Here is a 20991-nt window from a genome sequence, read left to right as displayed (position 1 = left end):
ATTCTGAATGCACGGAGATTTGCTTTTATGAAGTGCCTTGGAATATAGAAGCATCAACAGATCAATAAACTTTCAGATACAATGCTGTAAATGGTAAACATTCTGATTTGCAGTCAGATGTGAATAAGTCTAACAAAGCATTTTTATGTCCAGAATTAAAACCAGATATCCCAAGGATAGGTCGAAGGGCTCTAATTATTTCATAACAAATAATGAAAAGGAACATGCAAATCAAGCAGAGAGAGAGAGAGAGAGAGAGAGACACTATCTTCATGCACTGTCTTCTTCGAGCAGATCGACACTCTCCTCATCAATCCCAGTTGTTCCACATCAAACTCTTCCCAGCCCCTACAAGCTCGCCTCCAAATCTTGGAGTCATCACAAGGCCGGGCCCCAATGCTCACTGAGGGGCCACCCCAACAGATCTTCAAACTTGATGTGGGAAATGTAGGAAAAGAAGAAAGCCAACCAAACACAGGAAAATCGAAGAGACAAAAAAAAAAAAAGATAAAGATGAATACATGTAGCATGCATCTATATGAAGACAACAGTGTATGAATATGTGGAGATAGTCCCTGTCCTTTTGTGTTTCCTTTCAGCTCCTTCCTCTTCCCACACTGACCTGACATTGTGTTTGTCCTGTTGCTTGTTCCTTTCAAAGTACCTACCTTTCTACATATGGCATAATTATTTCATAAATATAGTGCAATACATTTCTATTGAAAGGTTAAAATTATTGTTAAAAATTCAGTAAAACAACTACCATTATTTCTAAAATGTACCTCTAAACAATATTACTTGTCGACCATGAGTTGGTGACTTATCAACAGCCACAATTACAATTACGAAGTTCTACAAGATTTGACTGGACTCCCCCAGACAAGCTCACAACTACAAGGCAGCTTCCTGCAACAAATGCCAACACATACAACTGCCTCATCAGTGCAAGAGTTATAATAATGATACAATTGTGTGTGTAGCTATTAACCATTTCTTTTATCAGTAACTGATATACAATTTATTTACATACATACATAAAGATACACATTTAGGATTCTGTTGATCATATGTAACATGAAAAATATAAAAAATAATCATAATACAAAAGCATTTCTTCCAACAAGTTCACTATCAGTTACCATTGTATTGTCAACATAATGTGCTTCAAGACATTAACATGTGAACTGTCACATATAAACTCTGCAAAAATCTTCTTACACTATCCTTATCGCTTTCGTATGGATTGTCTTTATCCACCAGAAATCAGTCACTGTAGTAGAAATCGTGCTGAACCAAGGAACATTCTGCAAGTTTCCTGAAAAGAAATGAGCACATACATAAATTATAGGAGGTAAACTTGTTTAAATGAACATTATCAACAAGTCTGACAACTAATGAAAGGAACTGACAAAATAGCTGTTGTTGGTTCACTTGACAGGCTTGGTTTATTTTGATCAACAGCTCTTTGAAAGAACAAGTCAGCAAGCATAATCAAATTGTGTGAATTCTATCTGATTATTATGTTTTATAGTCAAGTCTATAACAGTATGTGCACTTGTTATTAATTACAGCTAGGGTAGAGAAAAATTGACATTTAAAAAGGCACACCTCAATCATAGCCTGAAATGGAGATGGAAAACTTAACCCTTAGCTCTCACTCGGCGGGCCATGCCCAACAACGAGAATATCCCGCCTAGATCCTATTTCGGGCATTGCCCGACATGACTTTCTCCCAATATAACTCCTTTGTCTGGTTATGCGTGCATGAATTACAGGTGCAATAAGCTACTGCCATCCTTCGACGACAATTTGAAGCCATGTATAGTTACAATCTCTTTGAAATCAGGCTTTCTGCGCATTCTTTGAAGACCATGCGAGTTTGTATACAGACATTGCTTAGCAACATGGCATTGTTCGAGCAGCATGAGCAAGAAATAGCCAGACTTTTAGGTGAAAGTGACGTTGATTTCAGTGATAGTGAGAGATTTTCAATTAAGTGGTGAGGAAGATATTGCGGAACGAGACTGTGTTGGTGAGTTGAGTGATGAAAATCCAGATAATGAGAATATTATGCTGAATGGCAGTACTGGTACCTCTACTGATGGCTGGAGGAAATACAGCGACACTGACTTGGACTTAAAAAGCCCATTCACAGGTACGTCAGGTTATAAACCACCGCAAGTTTGAATGAACTTAACTTTTTCCAATTATTTACGACTGACGAGTTATTGCAAGTAATCAGCTTCATTTTCCGTATCAAACGTTCCTCCTCCAGGGTCACAGTAGAATTGGAGTCCAACAACAGTATGAAATTGAGACGCATTAGACTCAATTTAGGGCACATTAAGCAAGCTCAGAATAAATAACAGCCTACCTGGAGGGAGTGAATGAAATTAACATTAAACAATAATTTGAACAGTGTCAAGAAGCCAATCATTTAAAAAAAAAAGCTTTTAACAGGAAGACAGATATTTTTAGTGTAACAGAGTTGAAACTTTTAACAACTATTCCAATGAATAGATATAGTTTTTAAGCAGTCTATGTATTCATCCAGTCTCATTTCATTAACCCATTAACCCCCACATTGTTTTAACATCATTTTAAAATAATTTATATTCAAATAGTCTTGCTTAACAACAGCTGAAGATGTTCTCAAAAGAGAACGAAACATGTACTGATTATAATTAATAATTTGCTAAAAAGCAAATAAAAAGTATCAAAAAGGTTGAAGATTTTCAATTATTGTGATTCTCTGTGACGAGTTATTGTCGGAAATTGTGCGCGAGACTAACCAGTATGCTAGTGTAAACATTCATAAGGTTACACCCCTCACATGCGAGTCTATTAGGAGGTCGTGGATAGATGTTACTCTTCCTGAAAGTAGTGAATATTTAAGATAAACTTAAATATTATAACCAAGTGGTCCGCCTATTCAATACAATATATAATTTATTATATTTAGTACATGTTTCATCCTCTAAGGGACATCATCAGGTATAAATTAACATTAATATATCAGAACACAAAATAGATATTGTACAAATTGGAAAGACACATTAAAATATTGATGTATGGTATGACATTTAAAATAAGATCTTAGAAATTCTGTTAAAATTTTAAGTCATATGATCGATAAAAACAGTTGAATTGTCCATTATACTCTTGATAATATTCTTGGGAAATAACAGTTGTGCTCTATAAAATCTTAAATGATCAATTGTTGAGAATAGCACACTTGATTTATATCTCTTGATGAAAGATTTGTTAGACCTTTGATAGGCATTCCTTAGATAGCATATACATTGAATGCTTCAGAATTCAAAGTCAACTCGGGGCCATAGTTGTAAAGTTCTTTGTAGTAATGAATATTATTTTATTCCTTATTACTGGCCCTGATGTGCGGAGAAGGACCCGCTTCTACTGAGGTAAGCATCCCAGGCGTGTTCTATAGAATTCAGATCTGCAGACCTCGCTGGCCAGTCCATGCGATGTCTTCCCCAGCCAGAAATTCATCCACCAGAGCAGTGCGGTGCGGTTGGGCATTATCGTCCATTAAGAGGAAGTCTGGACCAACCACACCTCTGAAGAGTTTAACACGTGGTCTCAGTACCTCATCCCTGTATCTCTGAGTGTTAAGTGTTCCTCAGACCACTCATGAAGATGTGCAGGTCCATATGGCCATTCAACATGATGCCGCCCCACACCATGACGCCACCACCACCACAATACTGGTCCCGTTCCAAGATGTTCCTGTGGTTGTATCGGCTACCCGGTTCTCTCCAGATTAATGTGCGACGGGAATCATTCTGCATTGGGAGTGCACAAACTTAAAAGTGGTGAATGTGAAGCAACATATGTGGGTCAGACAGGGAGAAATTTCGCTACACGTTATTTACAACACGTCAATGCCAAAAAATGTAACTGCTTTTCGGCTATGAGCTAACATGTCAGACTCAAATCACCATTTCACGTCTATCAATCAAGACCTGGATATTTTAACCCTAGAATGGTAGCAATACTCACAATTTTGTTATCGGTAGCGCTTCGTTGGGGGTGAAGACTCGTACACTTTTGCCAGTTTTTATGCATTGTTACTTTTCATTGTCTATTTATCCTCATCACGACTTGTAGGTCGTCTAAGGGTATCAAATCAAAAGACCTGCATCTGGTGAGTCGAACTCTTCTTTGGACACTCCCGGCACTAAAAGCCATACAATACGCCATTTCATTTTATCTTCCTCTGTATCAAGCTACTGTCCATCGGGTATTAAGTTTGGATTTAGGTCACTGTCCGCTTCTTCAAAATCATCATCTTGTTCAACATAGTCAATTTCTCTTTTGTCATCGGAAGGTTCAACGAGAATATTCTGGATTTCTCCTTCCGTGAGGTCTCAATCCATTTCAGACTGCTGACCATAAACGAAAAACCTAAAAAATATACCGGAGATGCAGAGTATTGTGTATATTTCCACACAACTACTACGTGTAATATTCCACGTTATGTGATTAAATGTGAACTATACGGTGATCATTAGTACCAGTTCGTCTTGGAGACTAAACAAGTAGTGAACATTTATATGTAGCACTTTGTATCGGCGACAACTGAAATATTAGAAACTGATTCTAAACAATACTTATCTCAACTTTCCGTTCACTCTCTCGGCCAGCAGGAAGGAGGCTAAACATTGAGCAAGGCACTGCCAGACGTAAGTGGAGATAGAATAACAGGAAAAATTGGGGGAAGCTTAAGTGTATCACATGTTCATCGCAGAGGCGAGCGCTACCATTCTAGGGTTAAAAGTCACAGACAAGGCCACCTTGTTCAATGTCCTTGAAAATTGCTACATTCATCTAAAACAATACTTTAACCCCAATTGCAATCTTAATTAGATAACCGAGAAGTCCAACATTTTATGTGATATAATCATCTCAGTTTGCAAAGAACACAATTCCAATAAGAGAAAAAGCTGAATGCCCCCACCAGTCCTTCATTACCCATACTTTCTCTTAAGGCTTCCCCTTCCTCACTCCTCCCACAAACTGATCCCCACCGCCAGCCTCTGCTAAAATCTAATGTTCAGTGTGCTGCACTTCGTCGCTGACACAAGACTCCCTTGAAGCTGTGTAAGAGTGTGGGGGGGGGGGGTGTCTCATTATATATTTCTCTGCCTTTTAGTTTCACCACAGTGGTTCAGATTTTGACTTTCTTTTTTCTCTTTCCTTACAGACATCTGGTCTGATCCATATCAACAGATTAACACCTACTGGGCCAATACTCATCTCTGTAATAATTACAGATGCCCCCCTCGATCATATACAAGTGTACTGTATACAGGTTATTTCTGAAGACCAAGCAAGTCAAGACTGAACGTTACACAATACCTCGCTAGTATTTTAAATCAACAGTATAACGTTTTGTGACATGTGGACATTAGTGCCATCAAGTTTTTAATCTCAGACTGATTTTAACGTGTTTCTTCTCTTTTAGATGTCTTTGTATATTCCAATGTTTTATTTATGCCAATTTTTTAAATCTTTATGGCTGAAGATGGCCCGAGCAGCTGAAAATAGTCCTGTGTGCTAATACTGTGATGATAATGTAACTAATTGAGAAAATATAGTTATATGTTTCATTAGCCTTGTATTGAATAGGTGGACCCATTTTACTTACCAAGTGTAAGAATGGCTTAATTATCAATATTATAAAAAATGAATAATTCAGTAGATAATTCGTGTAAACTAGTAACAACAAAGGTGAAAGATTACAGCTTTGTCTAACCCTGTAAGTATCTTGAACCAAGATTTTATTGAATCATCTGTAATTGGGCGAATAACCTGTTAATGATAAATAAATCTATCTTCTGTAACTCATTCTACCAACAATTCTCACTGTAGCCCAATTGTCAATGTAAATGCCTTTTAATAATCTACCCTTAATCCCATAATCCCTCAACAGGGCTAATCTGTTTTCCACCTGTACTCTGTCATATGCTTTTTTTTTTTTTAATTTACAGTTTTGCTTGATGTCGCACTGACAAATATAGGTCCTATAGCGACAACAGAAAAGGAAAGGGCAAGGAGTAGGAAGGAAGTGACAGTAACCTTGATTAATGTACTGCCTCAGCATATGCCTGGCGTGAAAAAGGGAAATCACGGAAAACCACTTTTAGTGCTGCTAACAGTGAGGTTAGAACTCACTAGCTCCTGAAGGCATGCTGCATATGCCTTCTTTAGATCTACAAAACATTACTTTCTATTCCTCTCATAGCAATTTTCAATTACATGGTGCATACTGAAAATATGATCTTGATAGCCCCTATGTTGTCTGAAAACACAGCGGTTTTCGTTCAACTTACACTCAACCATTGATCACAACTGCCGTCCTGCTATATTTTACCATTTCAGGTCTAAATTCAGCTATTCCTGCTGCTTTATGATGACTGAGTACATTTACCATCTTTTCCACTTTTTTGTACTTGACATCAACAGAGATTTCCTCTTACGTTGAGAATAATTTCAAAATATTCCTTCCACCTGTCAAATCCAGTCCTTGGGATCTACTATGAGTTCACCCTGATTTACCCAAAACACTATTCATTTGCTTTTCCCATCCCTTTCTAAGATTTTCTATCACTGTCCAGAAAGATTTCCCTGCTGCTTTACCAAGTATTTCCTTGTTATTACTGAAATCTTCCCGTGACATTCTCGGATTCAATAATTATTTGTTTCGTTCTGTTTCTTTCATCTACATATAATTCCGTCTGCATCAGTCCTGTTTGGAGTAATTTCTGACATACCTTCTTCATACCGCTTCATCATTCCAACAAGACATTCGCTCTTTCCCAGCTTTACACACAGTTGTTCCTAGGTATTCTTTTGCTATTTCTACTACAGCATCCCTGCATGCCACCCTTTGTTTTTCTGCAGCCTAAACCTGCTTACTGCCTGTTTGAAACTTTTCCCTGACATATCAATGTACTTCCCTCTAAATTCCCCATCCTAGAGATTTTCTACCCGATTCGTCTGCAGACAGATTTCACTTCCTCTATCCTAGGCCTCAAGATAGATAACTACAGATCAGATAGGGGTCTGTATCATCAGAAAACTCCCAGAATACCTACACATTTCTAACAGATTTACTGAATTCAGTCGTTTAAGGTATAGTGTATTTTGAATATGTGCCCTTACCCTCCCATGTGTAGCCTTATGATTGAAAAATGCATTTATAACTTCTAATCCCATACTAGCACAGAAGTCCAGTGAACTCTTCCCATTCCCACTAGCTTCCTTATCTTCCCCACATTTATACATCACCTTCCATATCCTTAAGTTCCACTTCCAACTCTCTCATTAAAATCGCCCGTTAGCACCATCCTACCCTTGCTGTTGACTCTGACTACGATGTCACTTGGTGCTTCATAAGATTTATCAACTTCATCCTTATCTGCACCCTCACATGGTGAATACACTGAGAAAAATCGTGTCCTAATTCCTACAACTGGTAAATCTCCCCCACATCATTTGCTCATTTACAGTACGTGCTAAAAGCTATGTTGTGTGCTATAGTATTCCTGATGAATAGTCCTACCTACACTCTGCCCTTCACCTTTTTAACACTCGTTAAAAACACTTTTATTTCTTCCTTGTTATCTCCCCTTACCCAAATAATCACTAACTTTGAGCTCAGTGAATTATGTGAAGCAGGATTCTGCCCTACTTGCACATAGTCCCAGTGAGAATCTCTAACGGATTTGGAACCACCTGTGGTGGACTGCATAGGCCTAGCTACCTGAGCATAAGGAGGGCCGTGAATCAGAATATGTTCAAAATGGCCATAACTATTCCATAGCAACTGGAATCCTAACTCTTTTTTTTTTTTTTTTTGCTAGGGGCTTTACGTCGCACTGACTCAGATAGGTCTTATGGCGATGATGGGATAGGAAAGGCCTAGGAGTTGGAAGGAAGCAGCCGTGGCCTTAATTAAGGTACAGCCCCAGCATTTGCCTGGTGTGAAAATGGGAAACCACGGAAAACCATCTTCAGGGCTGCCGATAGTGGGATTCGAACCTACTATCTCCCGGATGCAAGAATCCTAACTTTCAGGACCACTTAATAGGCCACTCAGATGTTGTCCAAGGTTCATGAGCTAGGATGTGACTACAGTAATCCACACCATGTATCGTGGAATTCCAATCAAAGTTGCTTTAATTATGAACTAACATCTGTTTTGACATTATCTAGAAAAAGGGAAAATCAATATTTACCTTGACTCAGTCTGCACACGATACAATACATAGTTAACAACAGATGTAGGACTTTCAATAAGGTGAAACTATTGAAAAATCTGTATATTTGTCTTTGGGAAAAACCTTTCATCCCAAAAGCAAAAATGGATATTGAAGATAATTGTCCACCAAATATACAGGGTGAACAAAAAATGCCACACTTGGAGGTTGGCATGCGACTCCTCATCCCTCTGCAAGACAAAAGTTTCTATAGCCAAATTGGATCTGATGCTGTTGGAAAATAAGTCGAAAACGAGAAGTTGGCAACAATGTCACATCCTGCAGCACATCGGAATGGAATAGAGAAACCTGCATCATCCCGCTCTACCGTACTCGCCGTTGCAGCTCACTGATAGATGGCTGGGTTATCAAACCCACATGCACCATGGAGCTACGGCTCGAATCTACGTCAGGTTTTCTTTTTCTCTTTTGTGTGTGTGACGTCAGATCCCTAGTTCCCATCGTGTAACTGTGTTTGTAAGCATGACATCCTGTTGTCACATGACAGTGTGATCCATTCAACTGAATGCATGAGTTGACTAACCACGCAGTGCACAACCATAACGGGTCCTGTTAAGTGCATGTAGGGCAGCTTCCTGATGGAGTACACAAACGGCGAATACGTCGATATACTTTGAGTGATGGCTGCATCCGATAACCAAGCTTCTGCTGCTGCTCATGAGTATGCAGCACAGTACCCTCAAAGGTGCCATCCCGATAAGAATGTTTTTCGTCACCTTGAGCAACGCCTGCAGGAAACCGGTGATCTTTGTCCACAAGTAGTGGACAGAGTTCGTCCAAGGACTAGATGTACTCCACAAACAGAGGACGACATTCTTGAAGCCATTCACCAATCACCTCGGCGAAGTACCAGTGATATTGCAAGGCAGTTCCAGGTATCTCAAACACTGGTTGTTGACGTGTTGCACGACGAAAAACTGCATCCATATCATTACATGTTAACTCAACACCAGTGGCTAGAAGACTGCATTCAACAAGTACAGTTCTGTGAATGGCTTTTGCAACAAGTTGAAGATAATGAACATTTTATAAAGAACGTGATATGGAGTGACGAATGTAGCTTCACTCGGGAAGGTATTTTCAACCATCACAACAGCCATTATTGGTCTGACCACAACCCACATGTCACCCGTGAATGTGGCTTTCAGGCATGCTTTGGCATAAACCTGTGGGCTGGAATTGTGGGAGGAGTGCTTTTAGGCCCTTACCTATTGCAGCATAAGTTGAATGCGCCCTGCTATCATCCGTTTCTTGGCAATACTTTGCCTGACGTTTAGAAAACGTTCCACTTGGTGTTCGGCAACAGCTATGGTTTCAGCATGATGGTACACTGCCACACTTTGGAATGACTGTGCGTAACTGGTTAAATGAAGCGTTTCCAGGGAAACTGATTGGTTGTGGAGGTCCAATGTTCTGGCCTCCATGTTCCTGAACCTTAATACACTAGATTTTTATTTGTGGGGACACTTAAAGGAACATGTTTATAGTACTCCACCCATGGATGTACAAGACCTAATAGCTCACGTGCATGCTGCATCGGCAATGGTGGATGCAAGTGTATCACGTAGGGTTCAGCAAAGTATGCTCCAGCGAGTGACGAAGTGTTTGCAAATGCAAGGTGGTCGCTTTGAACATCTGCTGTGAAGTGAATGTCGCTCGTAGGTGTACATACTGGCTCTGTGAAGATAAGACTGGACGTCACATGTACACTATGGAATTATTGTGCGTAGCATAATGGGTAATCCAGTGTAGCCTACCTCCTGTACTGTATTCTGTTTCCTTGTACCGCACTGGATAGAGACGATGTTACTGTATCCACTATTATGTTCTACGTATTGGCTTTATTTGTGCCATGGACGAAACAAAGGGGTCATTTACGGCTGTAAGAATTACATGTTATGTTTGAATGTTTAAATAAAGGTAACTGTAACAGTAAGACAGAACATAGTGTATTGCATAATGGAGGTGTACACTGGATACAATCTGATACATTAACTGAGAAAAAAAATTGGCGCGAACACGATTTGAACATCGGTGCATCTGCACAACCAGCATTCATGGCATTACCTCGTCTCACTGAGCTAATGAGACAGCTCCAATAGAGCGCAGAGTTCATGCGACCTGTGCTTAGCCACACTACACGCCGTTACAGCGTTGCCAACAGCTTTGTTTCTTAACTCGCATTTCTATTAAACCTATTGGTGGGACTAGGTTTTGCAAGATAAACTTTTGTTGTGAATTTCGATGAGGAACCGCATGCCAACCTCCACATGCAGCATTTTTTGTTCACCCTGTATATTTGGAGGCTAGTACAAGTGGAACAATGTCGAAAAACCTCCTAAAATCCTTTTTCTCGAAGGTCCTTTGCAACAATATAAAAAATAACCATAAGGTTATGTGATTCACAGAGTGCTCATCGGGACACAACATGAGAAAATTAATAATTTGCGGGTAAAGATAACAAATGCGTGATCATTCCAACAAAACACCAAATATACACAGCCTTTGGATGTATATTTCTTCCAGCAGTATAAAATATATATGGATGAAGAGTAACTATTCAAGGACTCCTTGCAGCGATTTCGATACTGAACTTTGAAGAACTGAATTGTTGAAACATCGGACATTCCTTGAGAATCCTAGTTTTAACTACACTGATAGATTTTAATTTTTTTATGACTTTATTTCAAAGTCTTAACTTTCTGGCACTCAACAAACATGATTTCAAATCTTACTGGATCATAAGTCTCATGAATATTTGATATGGTTGGCTTTCCGGGAAACTGGACCTTCCTGAACAAGTGAGAGATCTTGTATTACAGAATGAAAGAAGGTCAACTGCACCAAACAGTACACATTTCGTATATGGATCTATACTTGAAGCTTTCATTGTGAATATATCTTTGATAATCACATGCTCAATCACTACAGAACATAAAAAGAAGCATGTGTGTCTACTCAAAATATATCTTTTATTCATCATGTTAATAAGCCTCTTCATATCTAATCTCAACTCCATTACTGAAGATTCTAACCTCAACTCCATAACTATTTATATCAGTTACAGTTTTACTCATCTATTTGTTAAAGAAAAATTAACATTTGATATCAAAATAATCTTTTCTTTTTTAACATATATGTTTGCAATATAAGAGTATTAACAGTACTTCACAAGACTGCATGCTAAGAAATTCTGACTTACCACGAGTATATTAAACAGCAAAATAAATAATCCAAAGTCACAGCTTTTCACATCATCTATAAATTGACAGCAGATGGGGCACTCTGAATACCTTGGCTATGAATAATATTGTCTTTCTGGAAGAAGATCCTAGCACTGCTGAGGCTGTAGTAAAGCAAATCAAATTCCTGAAAAATAGAAGAAATAATTAATTTTGCTAGATAAACTCTTTGTAATAGAAAAAAAAGACACCAATGCAGCAGATCCTTATGACATGCATGAAACATTGCAAACAAATACCAGTCCCACTGAAAATTTTCTGCCAGTATATCCTTCATATATTCCCTAGTAAGTATATATTTAATGCAAAGCACATTTTAAGAGCAAAATATGGATGAAGTGACTCAATATCAAGAAGAAAATTAATAAGTTCACAACAGAAGAGAACAAATGCACATTACTACCACGAGAGCTAGGAGATCTTAACATTTTACTGACAGCACTAGGTGAAAATATATTCTTGCTTCTTTTATAGACATTTACAGTAGTGGCGTGCATTGTTCGAACTTGAGACGGGTTACCAAGACAGAACATCATGTGCCTTGCTGCACATGCAACCAGTATCACGCATGAGTGGAGCGTGTTAGCTAAAATGCCCGAGTTCGCTCCAATTCATTTGACAGGGCATGTTCGAAGTGAAGCTTGCCGACTAGGGAGGATGGCCTTGCTTGCTTTAGTGACGTTGCAAGCAATGTGGTTTCTCAAGATATAGGGAAGCCCTTGTTTACATAGAGCAAAGCCTGGGAATTCGGAGGTATAAAAGGGCAAAGGAATGGTTGAGTTACCCGTTAGTTTTGAGCTGAAGTTCACCATGCCAAGTGAATCGATGGACAGCATTATGGCTAAAATTCAAAGCAGTGAATATAAGCTAATCAAGACAGATAGGCTCAGTTCTGATGTTTGGAAGAAGTTCCTGCTTGTGGTCACTGCAGATAGTCAGCATACAGGGTATGTTTCCTGTGAAACGTGCAATGCACTGTTAACATATAAATCAGGTACAACTCATTTAAATAAACACGTTTGTAAATTTAATGCTGGCTTTCTAGTCAAGAATTGCCCGGCATTACAAAGCAAACCATAACTAGCGCATGTGCTTTCATGTGTGCCAAAGATTTCCGACCGTTTAGCACTGTTGCCAGAGAAGGCTTTCAAGAATTAGGGCCAGAACTGATTAATATCGGTGCTAATTTTGGAAAAGTATATATTGTTGATGTGTTACTTCATCCTTCCACCATCAGCAGAAACGTCCAAGCAAAGGTAGATGAAATACAAAGCGAAATAATGCCGCTGATTATTTCTGCGATGCACGACAAATGTTGCTCGGCTACTGTTGATATGTGGACTGACCAATACAACCAAACCCATTACCTGATGCTGACTATGCAGCGTATAGACAGATAGTGGAAGCCGATCAGTAATGTGCTTTTTACTACAAAATTTCCAAATACAAAGAAAACAAGTGCAAGTATAATTGAGGAAGTTCACAAAAGAATGTCCGAGTTAAATATTCCTCAGTGTGATTATAAATACATATTTTTTGTAACAGATCAGGGTTCAAACATAAAGAAAGCTTTCGAAGCTCATAGACGTCTGCCTGGTGTTGCTCACTGCATAGATACAGTACTTGCGCACGTATTCGATGAAACAAGATTTCTTGTGGAAGATGCTTCAGTATCTGCAAACACAATAAATGCCACAAAGGCAGTAGTGAGGTGTCTGGAAAAAACAAAAAAAACAAACACGGTCTTGCTGCCCAGTTTCAAACAACGGTACAGCAAGAAGTAATGACAAAGTGTAATAGTCTCTATACAATGTTACAGTCTGTTTTTAAGCAGTATCAAATTGTTGTGCTGTTGCAAAATCATGAATTCCAAAAGTTCGATGGCTTCAGTTATGAGGTTGCAGAAGAGATGGTAGCTTTCCTTAAACCATTCAAAGAAGCAACTGATGATCTGGAATATGACACAGCTCCAACAATTCACTTAGTTCCATACACTGCGGCAGCACTGCTCAGTCAGTGAATCAGACAGTGAGGTATTTGTTAATGATTGACTTCATTTTCTGTCTCTTAAGTAATATGCATATAGTCATTACATTAATATTATACTGAACCTTGATTTTACTTGTAGGAAATCTATAAAATAAAAAATCAAAGCTCACAAGCTATTAAGTGAAAAGGTACAGGTCTCAACTGTGCATAAAATAGCCACATTTCTATGGCCTCCGTTTTGCCATCTGAAAATGTTAGAAGAAGATGAAAGGAAGGTCGTGATGGACGAGGTCAGACGTATCTGTATAACATCTGATATATCAGGTTCGTAATATAATTTGCTGTGTGTAGTTACTTCAGTGATTGTATTACAACGCCCATCAAACATCTTGTTAAGTTTCTTTATCTGCAATTTTATAATTTTTCTCTCTATAGATCCTTCACGTCTCACTGTGCGTGCATCGACTAGCCTACAAGAGCCTCCGAAGAAAAAGAAGAAATTCAGTGAGTGGATAAGCGACAGCTCAGCTGCTGGTGACAAAGTAGAGATGTACTGAAAAATGAATGCTGGTGAAGATGACGACGACCTACTGCGATGGTGGAAGGAACACAAAATCAGTCTGCCTACACTGTCAATAATTGCCAGATGTATGTTGTGCATCCCAACCAGTGGAAGTAGCAAAAGAAACTTTAGTAAAGCTAGAATGCTTTTAACGAGTCATAGGAGTCAACTAGACCCAGACCAATTTGCTTTGTCGCACAGACACAGATAGTTCTTAATGGCAACAGTGCAAAAGGGAAGGGATAAGAGTGGGAAGGAAGTGGCCATGGCCTTAAGGTACGGCCCTGGCATTTGCCTGGTGTGAAAATATGGAACCCTGGGGAACCACCTTCAGGTTTGCCGACAGTGGAGTCTGAACCCACTAACTCTCAAATGCAAGCTGATGGCTAAGATAAAGCAGTATTTTAGCTGTTGGTGTTCAAAATAATTTAGCTGGAGGGGGGGCCTAAAATATAAAACTCCATGAATCTTTCATGGCTGGTTTTATAGGAAAATTGCTGATGTAAAATATATTTAGGATCTTATTTACCAACTTTTTGTTTTATGCATTTTTCTGATATAGTAAAAAACAAGGGGAATATCAGGAGGGGGCTTCAGTGCGGGCCTAAAATATTAAACTCAGTGTATCTCTCATATGGCTGATTTTACAGGAAAATTACTCATGGAAAATTTATTTAAAATCTTATCTACAAACTTTTTTGTTCTGAACCATTTCCCTGTACAGTGGAAAATAAGGGAAATATCATTACCAGTTGTGTGAAAATTTAAGTCCAAGAATTGTCTGTATGGAGAGTTGCTATGAAGATCCTGGCAATATTTTAAAGGCTTTTTCTGTCTCTAATTTTCAAACATTAACCTGATACTTATACTGGAATTTTCTGATCTGTCCAAAAGTGGAGGAGAGCAGAGAGAAAAGCCTGAATACAATGAGAACCAAATGTGCTAATATCTCCACTTACAACATTACTAGATTGTATTTCGTCTTGAATTGCTAAAAAATTGGACTAATACACATTTCTGAAAGACATTTAATAGTTTGAGAATATTTAATGATGAGAAGTATTCTGTGGTCATAAAGTGGAAATATTAGGCACTTGGAAGATATCATGAGCTAACTACTGCAGCCATCATAAATACTAGAGTAGAGACTTATCATACAGGACTGCTTCTCAAACGTTGAAGAAGATGGTTCATGAAAATAGCCATACATTGAGTTAAATGATCATCTGTCAGTTGTCCAGTGTTACTTGTCCCGCCAGCACCATGACTATACATGAAAAGTAAAGAGGAATGGGACTCTGTAGTACAATAACTGCCTATAAACCAAATATTTCCCCTGCAATTGCTGAGAGCCACCTAGTTGTGTAAAGAATGAAGGTAAGGGACCGCTGGAAATGTATGTTTTGGAGTGATGTATCATACAATATCATGTGGTAATATATGGGAAGATGTGGTTGTGGCAAATGCCTCTGTAGTGACAGCAGTGATACTTGGAGAAGGCAGCATTACATTATAAATGCACTGCTTCTCTTTAATTTCATGGACCGAGCTCAATAGCTGCAATCCCTTAAGTGTGGCTAGTATCCAGTAATCAGGAGGTAGTGGGTTCGAATCCCACTGTCGGCAGCCCTGAAGATGGTTTTCCATGGTTTCCCATTTTCACACCAGGAAAATGCTGGGGCTGTACCTTAATGAAGGCCACGGCCGCTTCCTTCCCATTCCTAGGCCCTTCCTGTCCCATCGTCGCCATAAGACCTATCTGTGTCGGTGCGACGTAATGCAACTAGCAAAAAATGTTGGTTTTGTAGGAAGGCTCCAATTCTAATGTATGCATGCAAGCAATTGCTCAAGGAAATTCAGACAATGAAGCTACGACAGATTAAAGGACATATTTGCTGCTGCAAGTGCAAACTAATCATAGTTTCCAGTATCTTCCCAAAGCAGTAACTGGTGATTGTGCTTGAATGTGTCTATTGTGACTTTACTGGATTTTGCCTCCTAACTAAAGTGTTTGTAAACCATTTACAACAAGACATGCATTGAGATCACAGTACGACCAAATATCAAGCTGATATTTTCCTTCACGGTCAGCAAGTATAGAGATCACAAGACACTAATCAATGAAGTGTGTTCCCATGGAAAACATAAGGTAGCGAGAGTGCTCGGAAGTCATGAGGAGTAGGGGAGATTGAAGCAAATTGAGAGTATCAGACGAATTCATCACAGGTGTTATTTTCAGAACCCTGCATAAACAGGCTAACCAGTTGCAAGAATATGGCCCACATGTTGTGTCTACTCTTCCAGTATTTGCATTCTCAACAGGCAAATTTCACGTTTCAACACAACTCATATAATAATTATCATGGATTTTATGTCCTAGAGTCTCATATACAAATAACATTATCTTTGGATTGTAGTGTCAGCGTAGGGATGGATTTATAAACCATCTACATGGTTTATTATGTGGCTTCCAGCTTCTACTCGAGGACAACACTTTACTCTCAAGGCTGTTTGGGGCATGGTCGTCGCTTGATGCCCTATTTTCCCCTTAGCACAGTCATCACTCTGGCAGTATTAAATGTGTATTTTCTAAGTGAAGTGATGGATTTTAAGCTATTTGACATTATTAATTTACCACTTGCTTAGTGATATATAAAAATGCCACATTTATATTTTAAATTTTTATTTCAGTCAGGTGTTTAGGTTACAGAGGTCCAGATGTATAGAGGGAAAACCCAGGACACATACAATCAGGATATACTCAAGCAAACAGCTTGAAAATATAGGGAAGAAAAGAAAAGCCTTCTTTTTGTGTCAAAGAAATATGAAGTAGGTCTGCCAAGAACAACTCTCCAATACTGGTTTATATAAATGCTCCCACAGCCAGGTGTTCAGAGAAAAGGCTGAATTATTAAGCAAGTGTTTACCCCAAAGTTGGAGAAAGAAGTTCTGAGAAAAGGCTATTTTGTTACAGATGTATTGGAATTTAAGGCAAGACTAGCCTTCGAATTCACAGAAGCAAATAATTTAGAGCATTGCTTCAACAGATGTAAGACAATGTCTGCAGTAAGTGGGAAGTGAATGTCACTGATATTTCTCTTCCTAAACTGAAGGCAGAACAGAGAGCAGTCAGAAGGAATCACTGCCACACACTATATATTAGCTCTGGAAAACAAAGTAAGTGCTCAAAACAAAGTAAAAATTTGTACATCTGCCAAGTGGAAACTCAATCTGGAGATGTTCAACACTTTTAAAACCAAGTCATGACATGAAAAGAAAGAGAGAGAGAGAAAAAAAAGGTGAAATTTTCTGTGTACTGTAATGAAAAATAGAGGCTTACACAAAAAGAGTGGATTATGTGCAACAAATAACAAATACAAACACCAGGAACACAAATTATAAAATTGTTCACAAAGAAATGTGATTTATGCAGAAGGTCTTCATGATTTTTGGGACTCAGAGAAGTGTTGAGTTGAAATGACAGTATTTTAAGTTATGCACTTTAAGATATTTCCATTTTACATGTTCATTTTCGTAAGTATGACTGAAAAAAAAAAAAAAAATGCGGGTGAACTAGCCCCTAGTGCAAATTTGTCTCTGGCAACACTTTTTTCAAAAATATATATTTCACTACTGTTGCAATTCTTTTGTGATAATTTAACTATTTGCAGTAATGTCAACATAGCAAGAATAAAATTCATACAAAAGTTTTTATAATTAGCTGCACATTTTTTCCCTAAAAGTCAGGTATTTCCTTAATGTGCTACTCTTCAATGATCAGAAAAAAATAAATTTATTAAAATTTCTCACTTTTGGAAAGCCATCTGAAATCACTACTGATTTTACGGGCAATATAAGAGAATGCAAAAACAAAAATATGGACAAGATAGTCAATTTGAGCGAGGAAAAATTAGAGATAATGAGCGACTACTTTCAATCTCTGACCGCACAATTGTGTAGGTACATATTTTTGTTTTTCTAATAGAGATCCCTTTTAGGTCCCAGACTGGTCTATATTAACTGTGTCAGTAACTGGCAACATGGATCTCTAATATGAAGCTCTCTTTGTATTCCATGAAATTGTGAGATCTGTTTAATTTTCATCTATGGACAACATGGCCACCAGCAGCCACCGACCCTGAGGTAAATATTAATTATTAGATTCTTAATTGCTGTAGCAGCAAGTTAACAGCTAGGTTATAATATAAATACATTAGTATAACAATATAAGAATAATACTTTTACGGTTTTTGGAGACACCAAGTGCCGGAATTTAGTCCTGCAGGAGTTTATTAACATGCCAGTAAATCTACCAACACGAGGCTGACGTATTTGAGCACCTTCAAATACCACTGGACTGAGCCAGGAATGAACCTGCCAAGTTAGGATCAGAAGGCCAGAGCCTCAACCATCTGAGCCACTCAGCCCGGTTCTTAATATAAGACTGTAATATGTTATTTCACATATATAATACTCTCAGAGATTATTCTATTTAGTTATAAACATTTATCCACACAATAGTGTGGGTTAGGATTCCACTAACAAATTTATACATAACCTATTCCGATCACTTTATCTTTGCACTGTTGCAACAGTTTAATATATGAACCTGGCATCAGTATATGATATAATATGTATTATTTATGCTTACTTGAAAGATTTTACTTAATTTCTAGGTGTAAACTATCCTGATGATAGTCAGACAGTTGAGAGTTGAGGCGCTGGCCTTCTGACCCCAACTTGGCAGGTTCGATCCTGGCTCAGTCCAGTGGTATTTGAAGGTGCTCAAATACGTCATTGTCAAAGGAATGCCATATGACAATACAATCTTAATCATAGCTTCATCATATAGATATGTATGCATGGTTCAGCTGAAGATGACCTTATGTAAGGGGTCGAAACTAGTCCTGTAGCATAATAAGTGCAATAAACAAGTACTGATAGGTGGAAATCCTTTCCTATTTCTAATTGTGTAATTTGTCAATACGGAAATGAAAATTATAGATTACGATCAGACCAGGCAGTCAGTGATGAAGATGATGCCGATTGGAACTCTCCAGTTACACTGACTTCAGTCCAGGGTGAGCTGTCGGGAACTGGCGGTGATGATGGTGTGATGAAATGAGCAGTCTTCGAACACTTAGACCTACCATGCAAGATACTGACTAACATCCTACCACACCCACCAGTTCTTGCAGAATGTCTGATGTTTGGAGAGCAAAGCCATCTCCTGAAATTACAGTTTTACCACCAAGCCGTCAACAACTGCAGGTGAGATATTAAGTAATTTAAATCATATTATGTATTATGTTTCAAGCAGCTGTGTATTAATTTCATTGCTCTCAGGACGAAATATTTCCTTTTTTAATTTCAATTTTAGAATTATTCCGTGGCTGGAGCAACCCTTAAGTATTATGAACGGTATCTCACCAACCAATTATTTGACTCAGCTGCTGACTACACCAACCACAACTGTAGAGCAAAAAAAGAGAAGCAAAGAACTGTGCTCCCAACGATTCATATGTACTGGAAGAATGGAATTAAACTAGAAGTAATTGCCAATGCTATGTCCAGGGACAGATTATGCAGATTAAATTTTTTTTTTTGCTAGGGGCTTTACGTCGCATATGCAGATTAAAAATGGCAATAAACTTTGGAATGTTCAAGCAATAATAACTTGTGAGAGAGAGGTGCCTTCAACTTCCTTGAGTAGAAAGTTCGTACACAATTGACGAACAAATGGTCCCTCTTACTCGTAGGTGCAAGCTGAAACAATATTGTTACGAATAAAACTCCATGTTTCATTACTCTAATGTATTTCAGGATGGCCTAATAAATGCACATACACATATTTAAACACAAACAATTCTAACCACCACACTAATTACCAGTCTATTTACAAATCTCTCTACCTTACGGTGCAGCAAGGGTCCAGCCCGTTCCTTTACCTGGGACACTAATCCTTACTTTCACTTTCCCCCAAGTCCAGTCACCTCCTACAGCCACTGTGCGTAGACAGCTGAATTTGAACACAGTGCCCCTGGCTATACAACACACAATGACTGTTCGTTGGCTCGATTCCAATGACAGTCCGGTTCTTCACACAGTCCCATGCAAGTTATCAACTGAACAGCTCAACCGTATTCAACAACAGGACGATACTCACGACAGCAAACATTAACACAGGTCCATTTATCCTCGCACTCAGGATAGCGTGTTTCCTCGCTGCATCATGGCGATCCTCAGTCCACAGAATCACACAGTACAGTCTTTCGTTCTGTCGCCTCCAGTTACACATTCACTGGTCTCTCCGACACCACAACAACAACTACTGGTTCAAACCTCGGTGGGTCAATAGTGACAGCCAACTCTGTCGCCCCCAGCCCAGCCACCGAACCCCAACTCACTGAGTGCCACTCTGGCTCCACCTCGGAGCCCAACTGTCACTCACTCTAACACGGAGTCCAACTCTGACTGATTGTCCGTGGCTTGCCTCCCTTTTTATAGCTCGCGTGATTTGATCCAGAAATTTCACGATGTCACTACAAGCAGATAATTCTTGTTGAATCTCCAACGAACTCACAGGTAAGCCAGCTAACGAGAACAATACACGGAAAGGCCGGCTCCACCCCACAAGCCGGCTGGAAGTTTCCAGGTTGTCCGAGTCACCAGCCCCTTCCTGGAAATACTGAAAGGGGCTACTACAGGGCTGGCACATAACAATATTTTAAAAACGAACCCACACCTGTAGGACTGAAATAGTTTGTAATCATGACCACCTATGGCTTAGTCATTTAATTTGAATTTTATCAGGGGAAGAGTACACCGTTGTCAGAGACACAGTTAGGATTAAGTTCCTGCAGTAGTAATTCGATCTGCGGCTACTGTGCCA

General features: G+C 38.9%; 1 protein-coding gene across 3 annotated transcripts in view; it reads right to left on the bottom strand.

The window, feature by feature from the left end:
• Positions 1–559: 559 nt before the first annotated feature.
• SWIP (strumpellin and WASH-interacting protein) overlaps positions 560–20991 on the bottom strand; it is a 412754-nt gene continuing 392322 nt past the window's right edge. For all 3 annotated transcript variants that reach the window (XM_067141154.2, XM_067141155.2, XM_067141156.2), the window contains 2 exons: positions 11509–11675; positions 560–1315 (listed from right to left, as the gene is read on the bottom strand). In XM_067141154.2, the coding sequence (XP_066997255.2) occupies positions 11565–11675 (111 nt within the window). In that variant the 3' untranslated portion in view covers positions 560–1315; positions 11509–11564. The remainder of the gene's footprint in view (positions 1316–11508; positions 11676–20991) is intronic.

The sequence above is a fragment of the Anabrus simplex genome, chromosome 2, assembly GCF_040414725.1.
Source record: "Anabrus simplex isolate iqAnaSimp1 chromosome 2, ASM4041472v1, whole genome shotgun sequence".
NCBI lineage: Eukaryota > Metazoa > Arthropoda > Insecta > Orthoptera > Tettigoniidae > Anabrus > Anabrus simplex.
Note: the sequence above shows the minus strand (reverse complement) of the source record. Positions and strands in the feature narration are given on the sequence as shown.